Below are 14,033 nucleotides of genomic sequence, written 5' to 3'. Positions count from 1 at the left end.
GGTGGGGGGGGCCGGGGCAGGGGATGTGGCTCAGTGGGTAAGCACCCTGGGTTCAATCCCCATTACGGGAAAGAAAAAAAATCATGGCTTTGATCTTTGGGGGCATTCTGGAGCCTTCCTCTGGCCTCCCTTCCCAAGAGCAGCGACCTCTTGATGTTTTCAATGGGCAGCTGGCACTGATTACATACTGAGCCAGGGGACCGTTGGCGGCAGATCCGGCTATGGTGACCTACCTATCAGTAGATCCTTCCACTGGGTCCCCGATTTTGATCCGAGTTGCCGGGGTCGGGGGGCTCTCCTTGATCTGGGCACCTCGACGCCCACTCTTGCAGCCGATCCAATGGTCTGCGACGGCGGCTTGGTGGATGGAAGTCGTCTGAGCAGACGCTCACGCACCTGCACTGGACATCGTGGGAAAGGGGACCTCGCAGTGCCTGCTGGTGCCGTGGGGTCCAGGCCAGCTGTGACCCGGCGTGCGGGAGACGTCCCTCCAGGTCAAGGTTGGAGCGGCTCCGCTGTTGCTGCCCGCGGCACCTGTGCCGACCACCTGCAAAGGTAACAGGAGAACCCTGGGCCGGTGTGGGACGGCCACGTCTTTCAGGGCGGCTCCATGACCACGCAGGCGCTCTGAGCGGAGCACAGGCCCCGGGCTCCCTCGCGTGTCCTTGATCCTGCAACCACCTCTGTCCACACAGAGCCACAGCGACCAGCAGGGACCACAGCCTCAGGGTGACCAGGGTCTGCTGGCAGCTGTGCTATTGGTGACAGAGCTGCTGATGTCCTCTTCCAGTGCATCGATAACCCCAGCAAAGACTCTGACAACGGCATGAGTGGTCCAGCCACAGGGTCATTGTCCTGGGACAGGTCCCTTCGGAGCTGCCAGCTCGTGCCCCTCTCCCCTGGCGCATCTTCTTAACCAACTCTCCTTCCCTTCAGATGACAACTGCCAAATTTTGTTTCCACGCCTAAGTAGCCACCTGGGGAGAGTGACATTTAATACACCTTCAGTCACGCCTGGGAGCTGGACTTTGAGTGGTCAAGTATTTGTCACTGGTGGGGTGAAAGCCAAAAGCTGCAGGTGCCAGGTAACTGAGGGGAAAAGGGAGGCAGGAAGGAAGGGTGGGAGGCTGGGAGTGGGTGAAGGCCAGGCATGGGTGGAGGCCCTGTGTGGGTGGAGGCCAGGGGAAAGGAAGATGAGGAGGAAGGGGAGAGAGATCCGGGGGTAGGTGATGGGCACAGGCTGTGGCTGCTGTGGCCATCACCTCTGTCGGGTCTGGGCACCTGCTCATTTGGAGTGCTTGAGGCTCATATGTATGTTAAAAAGTAAACTGAGGCACAATAATATTTTAAAGAGTTTTATTTGTGCAAATGATAATTCATGAACTAGGCAGCTCCAGTCAGAAGCGGTTCAGGAGCCCCACTGAGGAGACCTGGTGGCAGGCTCATCACCGACAGGCACAGAAAGAGTACAGAAAGGTCTCTGAGGTGGCTCAGGGGCTTGCCTAGCACGAGAGCGGCCCTGGTTCTGTCCTCCGCTCTGTGGAAGACTCTTTTCCTTTTCATTGGCTGTATGGTGCCTTATGTGTCATTGGCTTGAACCCAGGGACATTTGACCACTGAGCCAGGTCCCCAGTCCCTTTTTATATTTTGTTTAGAGACAGGGCCTCGCTGAGTTGCTCGGGGTCTTGCTAAGTTGCTGAGGCTGCCTTTGAACTTGCGATCCTCCTGCCTCAGCCTCCCGAACCGTTGGGATTCTGGGCTGTTGGCCGTTTCTGATTGGTGGAGCTACATTTCTTTAATCCAGGCCTTTGCAAGGACCATGCTTCAAATCAGTTCAAGGCTGAGGTCACGCCAGGCCCCACTGGTTTGGGCTGCTCACGGATTCTTCCACCCTGGATTCTTCCATTTTCACCAACTTCCACAAACATGAATACGACCCTCGCTTCTGAATCACATCTCATCGAGGGACAGATTCCTGTGGCATGGGACTGCTGGTCTTTCTCCAACATTTCTCTTCTGTTAAATAGCATTGCTTTGATTTTGGAAGGCAAGGCTGTCTTTTCTAGTGTCTATTCCTTGAAGCAGAAACCGGCTCCCTGGGGACTTGTGACAAGTGCCAGGTGTGGTGAGATGTGGTTTCATGGCCATCACCCAGACGACGACGTGAGCCGCGCAATCTTCTGAGTGATACTTGCTCCTGTCAAAAGCGAGTCTGGCCGCCCAAGTCTTACCTTGAAGACTGCTCACCTGCCGCTCAGTGAGGGGGCCGAGGCACTGGGTGGTCTGCGCCTCACAGGCTGGAGGTCAAGGTCAAGAGCTTTAACGGGTGCCGCTTCGGCTGCTTACTTTACATGAATTGGAGCCAGGTGCGTCCTCTCTCAGCCCCAGTTTCCTTATCTCCAATGACCAGACACGCATTGCAGGATTATGTGAGCTGATTGGTGGCTCCGTCAAAGGGAAGGGTGTGTCTCTTGAGGCTTCACAGATGAGGCAACACCTCGATTCTGCTGTGAAAGTGGCCACAGACGACAGGAGTAGGTCAAGGCATGTAGCTGTGTCCCAAGAGAACTTGATTATTAAACCAAACCTTGGCCAGGCCTGGTGTTGCACGTCAATCATCCCAGTTACTCAGGAGGCTAAGGCAGGAGGATGCAAAGTTTGAGGCCAGCCTCAGCACCTTAGCCCTTGACATAAAATCAAAAGGGCTGGGGTGTAGTTGAGTGCCTCTGGGTGCAATCCCCAGTCCAAAAACTCAAACCAAACAAACAAAAAAACCCCAAACCAGAACCTTGAATTTCACAAAATGTTGTGTCACAAAACATACTCCAACCATTTAAAAATGTAAAGACCATTTGTAGCTTGCAAGGTGCACAAAGCCTGCAGGCAGCAGGAGGGATGGACAGGCAGCTTGCGGCCCCTTACCCCCGCTCCTCAGAGCATGCATGGCCTCCAGCACTCAGGAGGGTCTGTTCAGTTTCTCTGTCCCTGAGACTGAGGGCTGATGGCTGGCAATTTCTTTCTTTTTTTTTGGTGGGGAGGGTACCAGGGATTGAACTCAGGGGCACTCCACCACTGAGCCCCATCCCCAGCCCTATTTTGTATTTTAGTTAGAGACAGGGTCTCACTGAGTTACTTAGAGCCTCCCTTTTGCTGAGGCTGGCTTTGAACTCATGATCCTCCTGCCTCAGCCTCCTGAGCCGCTGGGTTGACAGGCGGGCATGACCGCACCCAGCTTGCGGCACTAGGATGGAACCCAGGTCTGCGTGTGCTTGGCTGCTCATTTTCAAATAACCTGTGCAAGGCAAGGAGTGGCCCCTGTGTATGTCCTGAGCCTCTCCTTGTGCAAAGCCACAGGGCAGGAGGAGACTCCGCCCCGCCCTTCCTGAACTGCATGTTCTCAGGCCTCCCACCCTGGGCCAGGGCTGAGCTCTCTCCGGGGCTGCCCTGCACTTCCCGATAGCTTCCCCCCCACCCCCCCACCACCCCCCCCCGCCGCCCCGTGGCACTTATCGCCTGTGATGTAATGGTCTGTGGACTTGTTTACTTGTTGGCCTCTCTCTCCCATGAAGAGAACCCACAGTGGGGCCTTTGGATCTTGGGGGGGACATAAGACAATCAGGGCTCCCCCATGTGTGGTTGGCAGTCTGCTCCCCAAAGCACTCTTCACTGCTGCTGGTGGGGCTGCATCCCTGAGCATCTGGAGATAATGCTGGAATTTTTTTTTCCTTGGGGAGGGGTCCCAGGGATGGAACCCAGGGACACTGGACCCCTGAGCCCCATCCCCAGCTCTATTTTATACTTTATTTAGAGACAGGGTCTCACTGAATTGCTTACGGCCTCACTTTTGCTGAGGCTGGCTTTGAACTCGTGATCCTCCTGCCTCAGCCTCCCGAGCTGCGGGGGTGACAGGCGTGGCCACCGTGCCCAGCGTTAATGCTGGAATCTCAAGGGAAGAAACGCAAGCTATTTTTAAACCCCGCAAAGGTCTGAGTGGTGCTATTTCTACTGCCCTGTCCCCTCTGCCCACCATCTTGGGCAAGAATCCAGAGCTGTCCTCCTTTTTATCTGGCCTCTCCCTTCCAGGCCAGGGTCCCCGCTGGCCCCCACTCTCCATTACCAGGGTAACAGCGGGTCCCACCTCCAACCTCAGGGCCCCGCCACAGGAAGTTCGCCTGGAGTTGTTGGTGTTTTCATGCTTACGGGACCGAAGGCCTGATGTCAGAGCCACCATGTCCCCGTCCTACTGTCCACCTGTCTTGATCAACATCAACACCCAGGCTGACACAAACACGGGGGTGTGGGCCGTCACGTGGCCTCGCATGAGTAACCACATTCTCACTTCCTTCTTTCACACTCTGCGTTGGGGGTTGGCAGGCCGGCGACCACGGCAGAGGGTGCCACAGCGCTGTCTGGGCACTGAAGCGGAGAAGCCACTCTGGGCCCAGGAGGCGGCTTCCCCATGCTCTGCTGAGCGCGGTAAGTGCTGGCTTGCAAAACCACCAGGTCGGGCCTTGGCCCCAGGGACCCCGGGGGCTGCCTTTTGGCTCCGAGCAGGCCGGGGAGGACCACTGGGTCCCTCCTGAGCTGCAGCCTCCTGGGAGGCCCAGCCAAGGCTCCGCGGGCTCCGGCCCAGCAGCTTCCTGGAATCAGTGGCGCCTTATCCAGGCCCTTGGGGCCTGCACCTGATCATTTGTTTGCTTACAGCTTCTGCCTTGGCGGGGGCCGCAGGCATTTTGAATGCAAATTTCAGAAAAATCACAGGCCTGTCCCCAGAAATTGTGCAGCCCCTTCCTCTCACGGTGGGAAACTGAAGTCCACTGAGGCAGAGGGATTCGCTTAGAGGCAGAGCTGAGACTAGGCCTGGAACATTCTAGAAAGGAGGAGGGGGCGCGGGATCTGTCTTGAAGCCGCCAAAAATTTCGAAGTCATGAAAATACCACCCTTTGACACTTTGGTTGGGATTGAGAAAGCGGCACTTCTTCATGGCATGTGACTAACATATTCAAATTGGGACACTATTGTTAGCAAAAGACAAAAGAGTGGAACTCTTAATTGGGAGACTCTGATTGATTGGAATTTGGGGTCTTCAGGGACACTAAAGGAGAATGAGAGGGGCTGAGAGCCAAAGCTTATCTCCACACCCCCCACCCCCTCGGATCAGGCTTCCTGCTGCCTGGGACCCCTCTTCTTGGCTGGCTCATCTCTGATTTCAAGCCCCCAGGGCTGACCCCTCAGTGGGCAGGGCCATAAGAGGTGGCTCCCAGGCCCTGGGCGCCAGAGTGGCTTCCCTGGGGTCACCCACAGGCACCGCCTGTGTGAGGGACACCTCCCTCGCTGGCCTTGGCCCCCAGCCAGGGGAGTTGAAACCCAGAGAGCAGAAAGGGCTAGGTCGCCTGCAGGGCCGAGTCCCCCCTTGAACCTCCGCTGGGCCCAGAGCCAGGTGGGCTAGGATTATGGAGCACCAGAGGGGTCAGTGCCCCTTTACAGATGGGAAAACCAAGACTCAGTGAGGAGGAGAAGCAGCTCCCACAGCCATGTGGCAAGGAGGGGGCTTGCACATGGGGACCAGTCCTGGCCTCTCAGATCCCCACTGCTGGCCTGGAGCAGGACATGCGCAGTGGGGCAGGGGTTAGGCAAGGGGTCGACGTAGGGGGGGGGGTGTCCATGCCCTGCGGCTTCAGAAAACCATCACCTTTTCTTTTTTTTTTTCTTTGTATGAGGATGGAACCCAGGGGCACTTAATCCCCGAGTCACATCCACAGCCCTTTTTAGTTTTTATTTTGAGACAGGGTCTTGCACAGTTGCTTAGGACCTCACCCATTTGGTGAGGCTGGCCTCCAACTTGTGAGCCTCCTGCCTCTGCCTCCCAAGTCACTGGGATTACAGGCCTGTGTCCCCCTCGCACGGCCCACCATCACTTTGGAAGTAAAATCAGGAAGTTCAGATTCATTTGTGCAAAATACGAGGACTCCTGTATACAAGGCCAGCACCCTGGGGCTCCATCAAGTGAAACGTGGTTCCTGGGGAGGTGGAGCGTTCACTCCAGGAAAGGGCAAGTCCTGGTTCACAGAGCAGGGCAAGGGCTGGGTACGTTCCCATTGTGACTCAGGAGCCGGGTGTTCAAGCGTCCAAGGTGGTTCCCACCTGCATGGGCTCCTAACTGGCACACAGGATTTAGAACAGGGCCTGGCTTGCTGTCGCCCCCCACACCTGCCAGTCACAACCCCGAGCAGGCGGCTGGGGTGCCCTGCCTGCTGCCTCCTTCAGAGAGAGAGGCAGGGCACGTTAGAGCCCGTCCCAGGGTGGGGGACAAGGCAGAGGTTAAGGGGCTGACCCTCGTCCTAGGCGGACTGGCTTTTATTGAGCCCGGTGTGCTGATCACTCTGCCTGGACTGACCCCTTCCGCCCTCCAGACCCCACCAGCAGCTGGGGCCCCCATGATGGAGGGCTGGACTTGGATTTTTCAAGGGTGTGAAAGCGACACTTAGTAGAATCTACACTCGGATTTTTGAGCTTTGACCTCCCTCGGGCTGTCATAAGAAGGCGTGGCCTTAGGTGCTTTTACCCAGCTATGGGCGGAATAGATCGGGCCAAGCTGCCATGTTTGGTGTATTCGGTGCATTTCCGATTTGTGATTCTCTTCACTTTACCATGGGTTTAGGGGGAGAGTACCCCATAGTAAATCAGGGGCATTTGTGTTCCAGATGAGATACCCAGGGCTCAGAGAGGTCAGTCAAATGGCCCAAAGTCACACAGCATGTCCAGGGACGGAGCTGGGATTGAACCGGTTGACTAGCAGGGTCCCGGTGGGGGTGTTCTGCTCCCGGGGACTTCACTCTCTAGAGGGGCCTGGGAAAGACCTGCACCTCAGTCTGACCTACTTGTTGATCTGGGGGTTCCCCTTTCCTTGTGGCTGCCTAACCCACACCCCGAGAAGCTCAGGCCTCTGGATTCTGAGATTCCCAGAGCTCCTCCGAAGGGGAGGTTCCCGTGGACACCTCTCCTGAGCGTCCCAGGGCGGCCACCTAACGTGGTCCCCAGAGCTGGGGTAGGGCTCCTTGCTCCTCCCTGCGGCCTGGGTGGGGCTGGGGCAGAAGCAACTGGGTTTGGGGTGACAGGCAGAAGCAGCCTGACCTACTCCCGAGGTGGAGGCACCCTAGGATGTGGCTGTCCTCAGCCCTCCCTCCGGGCTCGTGCTCGGCTGGCTCCTGGAGAGGGGAGGCGGAGGGCGGGGCCTGGACGTGGCTCCTCCCCTGGAGAGGGGAGGCGGAGGGCGGGGCCTGGGTGTGGTACCGCTTGAGCCACATCCCCAGCCCCAAGAGATGCAGCATCTTGTCCTTCCTGTCCAATGGGCTGAAGCCATCAGAACTGTCTCGGGCCCCTTCCTAGTAAAGCCCAGGACAGCAGGGACCTCTGCTGGGCTGGGGACTTTGAGTACTAATACCCAGAACATCTGGGACAGGCTGGTCACTCCCGGCAGGCCCAGGCAGGGGGATTTGGGCTGTCCCACAGTGCCACATCTAATCTCCACAGAGCAAGTCTCTGATGTCACCTGGATCCGAGTGGCTTTCCTCGCTCCCACAGTGGAGGCAGGGAGGTCGCATCTCTGTATTGTCCCCGAGTCTGCAGTCTGTTTCCTCTATTCCTCTGCCTGCAGCCCTGAAGAGGGTCCCCCTCCTGGAAGCCAGCATCGGGGACCCTCCACACGGCGTCCCACCTGAGCCTCTTGGAGCCCATTTTACAGGTGAGGAAACTGAGGCTCAGGAGGTGACCTAGGGTCCCCGCCTCTCGCTCCTCCCAGGCCCTGCGGGTGGGTGTAGGGCGGCTGACAGTTGGTGGTGAGCCGCGTTAGGGCCACCCCCAGGCTGCGCAGTGGGGCCTGCTGTCCAGGGCGCGGCCCCAGGGGCTGGAGGCGGGGCCTGGCCTCCCTGACCCTCCCCCTGCTTCCTGGAAGCCGCTGAGGGCTCTGCCTTCCAGGAACCGAGAACTACCCCGCGGGGCCACCGGCGAGGGTTTCAAAGTTAGGAAACATGATTTCGAGCTGGTGGCTTCCCCTGTGGTCCCTTGCCACCAGAGAGAGGGGGCCAAGGTGGGGCCCCGGGCTTTACCAGCAACCGGGAGCTCCACTCCAAGTGCGGAGAAGCCCCGCCCCTACGGAGGCAGGTTGGTGGGGAGATGCACGGGTGTGTGTGTGTGGGGGGGCGCGCGCGCCACATTTATTAAGCACCTACTGTGAGCCCGGGACTTTTGCATCCATCTTCTCGTTGCATTCTCTCAGCAGCTTGATGAGAAAGGGACCATTTGTTCTCCTCGTTTTACAGACTGGAAATTTGAAGCTCAGAGAGGCCAGGATCTGTCTCAAGGTCACACAGCTTGCAGGAAACCAAATCGGGACTTGAACCCCTTTTTGTCTGATCCCCTAGTCGTGCTTTCAATCCTACATCCTATAATGCACCTGGTAAATAGGGGACTGAACTTTCTAGTGAGGTGACTTCAAGTCCTTTATCTTACTGTGCCCTCTCCCCACCTGGGCTCCCACCTCCACACACAAACACATGGGGCTAAGCCCTCTTCCAACAAGCTTTTGTGTCTTTTGCCCCCTCATAAAGCCTTCCTGAATCCTTACTGGGTTCAACTCCCATCTCAGCCACTCACCTGCTGTGTGTCTTTGGGAAAGTCGCCTCGCTTCTCTGAGTCTCAGGTCTGTTTTCTCCTCCAAATCACACGACTGGAGGATGAGGGGAAATACCGGAAGCTACCCCAGTGCTGATGGAGGGTCCCCCCTGTCCAGGGAGCCACCAAATACCTGCATCCCTCTCACAACACAGCTGCTGCTCGACACAGAATTTCCTTTTGAAAGTTTTTATTGTGATAAAATATTCAGATACAACACAGCAGGGTCACTCCCTATTCTCTTCTCACCTGGGCCCCATCTCTGTGATCTGCCTCATCTAGACACGGGGAAGAGTGGACGCGTGATCCTCCTGGCTGGCTAGTTCCAGCGTGGTCTAACGTCCATGCAAGTGTGAGAACTTGACCTTCTCGCCCCCCAGGGCCAGTGGGCCTTCACTGTGCTTGATCCACCTGTCACCGCTCCCCCGAGTCCTCCTTCAGGCTCTGTGTATCATCAGGCCATGGCCAACACTGATCCAGGAGAATCTGTTTGAGTCCCTGCTTTCAGTCCCTGGGAGAATACACCTGGGACCGACCCAGGGCAGGATGGCAATTCTATTTCTAGGAACCACGGAGCTGTTGTCCCTAACGGCTGCCCCATTTTCGGTCCCCACCAGCCATGAAAGAGGGCTCTAGTTAGTGCATGACCTTGTCACCAGCTGTTATTTTCTATTTTTAAGGTCACAGCTATTCTGGAGAGAGTGGAATGACACATCATTTTGACTTTATTAATCAAGAAAAAAAAAGCTAGGTGCATTTTATAGTAAAATTTAAAAAATAGTTTTGGAAAAGGGATGCCATCAATAAAATCAAAAGAATTGTGTTATATTTTGGGAAAAATTATAATGCAGATGATAGGAAAAAAAGGCATGTGTGTGTGTGGGGGGGGTGTTCAAAATGACACCAACCCAAAGACAATTAGACAATGAATACAAATACTCAAAATATTGCAAATACTTAAAAATATACAATAAGAAACTGAGTACGGTGGCCCCCACCTGTCATCCCAACAGCTCGGGAGGCTGAGGCAGGAGGATCTCAAGTTCAAAGCCAGCCTCAGTGAGGCCTGCTAAGCAATTCAGTGAGACCCTGTCTCTCAATAAAAAATCAAAAAGGGCTGGGGATGGGGCTCAGTGGTCGAGTGCCCCTGAGTTCAATCCCCAGTACAAAAAAAAAATTTTTTTGGCTACCACAGCGTCCAGAAACATATGTGGAGGAGGATTTAACTTAGCATCACTTTTAGAGGTTAAATAATTTGAAATAAAATGATCTCCCACCACTGTGACAATAATAGGTATACTCTGTTTAAAATACATACCACTGGGGAATTCTTAAGGGCAAAGTTTTGGATTCTGTAAACAGCAGCTAGTGCTGTTCTGAAAGGTCTGGCTGTTCTCCTGTCCCCAGAAGGTGCAGCTAATGGCTCTGGGCCCCTAAGGACTTATAGGATGTGTTGCCTAAAAGAGCCCAGGCACTGGAACCCTGCAGAGAGCTGGCCACATGGGCATTTGGCCCACATCATGTCATGGTCCTGAGAGCAGCCTGGGGGTGGCACCCTCATCTGCATTGTCTAGGCGAGGACACAGCCAAAGGAGGCAGGACCATGCAGAGATGCCCAGAGGGAAGAAAAACGAGGCAACCTGAGAACTGGCCAGAGCTGTGCGGAGAGGGAGCCACGATAGGAGAAGGGGGCAGAGAAGCCACCTCACTGTACTCTGGCACAGGACCAGACTCAAGAGGGCTCGAGCAACTTTACTGTGGACTGTGTTGCAGACCCTGCCAGTGGGCGAGGACCTGAGCACGCACCCTCTTTGATCTCTCTCTCTCTCTCTCTCTCTCTCTCTCTCTCAGTGCAGGGGTTTAAATCCAGGGCCTCATGCATGCCAGGCAAGTGCTCGACCACTGGACTCCATGCCTAGCCCCTTATTTCATTTGATTTTTGACACAGGGTCTCACTAACTTGCGGAGGCTGACCTCAATCTTGCCATCGTCCTCCTGAGTAGCTGGCATGACAGGTGTGGGTCACTGCACCTGGCTGCATGTTTGTCTCTTTATGAATTGTACACAGGTACCACTGTGCTCTTGGGATAAATTATTAATATCTACAACAATAGAATTAACAAGGGATGACATGAAAGTCAGTATAACCATAAGCTCTAGGACCCTCTTCCGATGCCCCTGTGGGTTATCTTGCCCATAAATAAAAAGTTTTAGTCAAAGTGCTGGATGTGGTGGCGAACGCCTGTCATCGCAGCAACTCCGGAGGCTGAGGCAGGAGGATCCCGAGTTCAAAGCCAGCCTCAGCAAAAGCGAGGCCCTAAGCAACTCAGTGAGACCCTGTCTCTAAATAAAATACAAAATAGGGATGGGGATGGGGCTCGGTGGTGGAGTGTCCCTGAGTTCAATTCCTGGTACCAAAAAAAAAAAAAAAAGAGTTTTAGTCAAAAATGTTAAAGACACAAGTGAAGCTCTTATGTTCTCGAGGGAGAATCCTGGGTGGTTTTGTGAATGTTGATAAATAGTAACAGCTGCTATTGCTGAGCGTCTGCTCTGTCCTGGCCCGTCCTGGGGGGTGGGGTGCCTGTCTCAGGCGGAGGATCGGGCCGTGTCCTGATGTCTGTGTGTCTCTGTGTCTCCCAGGTACCATGCCCGTGCACCTGCTCCTGCTGCTGACCCTGCTGGGCCCTGGCAGTGCCCTCCAGCTGTGGGAGATCACCCACAGAGCAGCCCCAGCCCCCTTGCCTGCCCGGGTACGGAGACAGGTGGCCCTGGAGGACGACTACGGTGACCAAGACTATGTCACAGAGGGCACAGACCCTCCGGAAACACTGGACAATGACACGGGGGCCGTGGCGGCAGGCCCCAAGGTTCTGACCACGAAGGGCACATTGGAGCCGAGCGCTTCTGCGGGGCCCGGAACCCCCGGGCCAGCCACGGTGGAGGCCTCCACGGGGCACTCTGCTGGCCTGGCTGCAGGGGGGACAGCCATGGAGGGGCCAAGCACAGAAGTGGCCACGCCATGGGTGTCAGTCACAGGGCCGCTGGCCACAGAGCTGACCTCTGCGATTGCTGCATCCACAGAAGGGCCTCTACCCGTGGAGACAACAGCCATGGAGGGCCTGTCCACAGAGCCAGCAGCCACAGAGGCTGACACCACTCCGTCCGTGACCACCGAGGCAGAGACCACCCAGACTGCGACCACTGAAGCAGACACCGCTCCGCCAGGGGCCACCGAGGCAGAGACCGCTCCGCCTTCGGCCACTGAGGCTCGGTCCGTGAAGCCTGTGGTCACGGCAGTTGTGTCCACAGAGAAATCCAAGGTGAAGTCCCTGTCCAGGGAAACCACCGCCACCACCGCCTCTCGTGTGACTTTCGAGGGTGCCATTGCGACAACCAGCAACTTGCACAGTCGCGAGGTCGTCTTCCCTGGAGGCTCCGTGGACCCCAGCTCCACGGGTGCCTCGGACCTGATCCCCGTGAAGCAGTGCCTGCTGGCCATCCTGGTCCTGGCCCTGGTGGCCACCGTCTTCTTCGTGTGCACCGTGGTGCTGGCCGTCCGCCTCTCCCGCAAGACCCACACGTACCCGGTGCGCAGCTACTCGCCCACCGAGATGGTCTGCATCTCGGCCCTGCTGCCCGAGGGGGGCGAGGGCGCCCCGGCCACGGCCAACGGGGGCCTGCCCAAGAGCCAGGGCCTGAAGGCCGAGACCCGGGAGGACCGCGACGGGGATGACCTCACTCTGCACAGCTTCCTCCCCTAGCTTGAGGCCCTGGCCCTCCACAGCTCTGGGCTTCCCTGGAGACCCGTGGGACTGGGGGTCTTTAGGGAAGGAACTCTGGCTGCCCCAGACAGGGCCCAAAACAGCCAAGGTCCTGGGGCCGCACAGGACTGGCCAGCCAACCAGGGAGCCTGGCAGCCCCAGGCCAAGAGCCACGCAGGCAGCCACTTTGCCTGAGAGATCCTTGCCCCTCCTTGTCCCCCATCTGTCCCGAGGCCCCTTTTATGCCTCCATTCTTCCTTCCTCCAGCCCACCTGGGTCTCATCGCCATGTCCCCAAGGAAGACTGAATGCCTGTGCCCCACCTACCACTATATTCTTTTTGTTTTGGGTACCGGGGATTGAACTCAGGGCACTCGCCCACGGAGCCCCATCCCCAGCCCTAGTTTGTGTTTTATTTAGAGACAGGGCCTCACTGAGTTGCTCAGGGCCTCCCTGTTGCTGAGGCTGGCTTTGAACTGGCGATCCTCCTGCCTCAGCCTCCCGAGCTGCTGGGATGACTGGCCTTGCTCCCGGCTCCCGTCTCTATTTTCCTCTCTCGCCATGGTCACCACGTAGAGGAGCATTTTGGAGGGGTGCTGAAGAGCATGGGGTTCCTGAGGCCATCTCCACACCCTGAAGGGCTGCTTGGGTGGTCTTGGGTGCGTTTCTGGGAAACCCAGGGTGAGGCCTCAGCCTGTAGGTGCTGGGGTGGGTGGGGGGGCTGTGTGCACCCATGAGTTTCCATCTGGTGACAGAGGAAGCCCATCCTGCCCCTCTCTCCTTCCCCTGTGGCCGTGTGCCAGGGTGGCTCTGTCTCCTTCATGCAGTGTCCCTCACCCAGCCCTGGGCCTGACCACACACAGGCACTCAATAAACATGATGAACAGACGCTTGGTGGCCGGTCCTTCAGTGTCCAGGCCGCCTCCTCCCGGCAGCCTTCCCAGCATCCTCCATTCCTCAGCCGTTGGCCTCTGACCCTGGGGCCCTGGGGAAGCCCCCTGCCCAGGCTGACGGGTTGACTTCTGGGTCCCCTCGTGGGTTTTGGGGGCCTCTAGACCCATCCTTGAGCAGCTAGGGGAGGTCTCAGGCTGTCACGAGAAAATCAAGGGCCCCATTCAGCCCCCCATGACCATTTTATTCACCCCCGTGACCCAGTTGTGACCTACAGAATTACATTTCCCCGGACTTCAGACGAACGTGGCTCTGCGTGCCCCCCCCCCCCGCAGAAGCCACCGGTTTCTTCTTTCCACGGGGTGAGATCTCCAACCCATGACGCCTGGTGGCCACTGTGGCTACTTCTCAGCTCAGATGAGAAGTTTGGGGTCATCGAGCTTTTTCTTCAAGGGTCAGTCGGCCAATACTGGATGCTCCAGCTGGTCACTTTGTCTAGGTTGCAGCCTCGCCAGGTCCCAGAGGCGGGTCATAAGTGACTGTCGCAACTGTGTTGAAGTACAGCTGGGTCAGGCTCTGAAAGTGTGCTAACCTGTGATGTCAGTGTCAGGTGACAACCCTCCCAGGTGACCAGGCATCCCAGTTTGCCTGGGGCTTTATGATTTTTTTTTTTTTTTTTGTACTGGGATTGAACTCAGGGGCACTCACC

At 56.7% G+C, this 14,033-nt stretch overlaps 1 protein-coding gene across 5 annotated transcripts; it reads left to right on the top strand.

Annotated features, from left to right (window-relative positions):
* Positions 1 to 4,316: 4,316 nt before the first annotated feature.
* On the top strand, positions 4,317 to 13,322 carry Selplg (selectin P ligand). Of its 5 annotated transcripts, none has more exons than XM_048784986.1 (4): positions 4,317 to 4,476; positions 7,658 to 7,744; positions 11,314 to 11,855; positions 11,886 to 13,322. In XM_048784986.1, the coding sequence occupies exons 1-4, from the start codon at positions 4,320 to 4,322 to the stop codon at positions 12,432 to 12,434; spliced, it is 1,335 nt and encodes a 444-aa protein (XP_048640943.1). In that variant the 5' UTR covers positions 4,317 to 4,319; the 3' UTR covers positions 12,435 to 13,322. The 5 variants fall into 5 exon arrangements, with proteins under 5 accessions (XP_048640943.1, XP_048640942.1, XP_015355734.2 ...); XM_048784985.1 differs by having other exon boundaries at positions 11,314 to 11,859; positions 11,890 to 13,322; XM_015500248.2 differs by having other exon boundaries at positions 4,319 to 4,476; positions 11,314 to 13,322.
* Positions 13,323 to 14,033: the final 711 nt, after the last annotated feature.

The sequence above is a fragment of the Marmota marmota genome, unplaced genomic scaffold (genome assembly GCF_001458135.2).
Source record: "Marmota marmota marmota unplaced genomic scaffold, marMar, whole genome shotgun sequence".
Lineage (NCBI taxonomy): Eukaryota > Metazoa > Chordata > Mammalia > Rodentia > Sciuridae > Marmota > Marmota marmota.
This window is presented reverse-complemented; position numbering and strand designations above follow the sequence as displayed.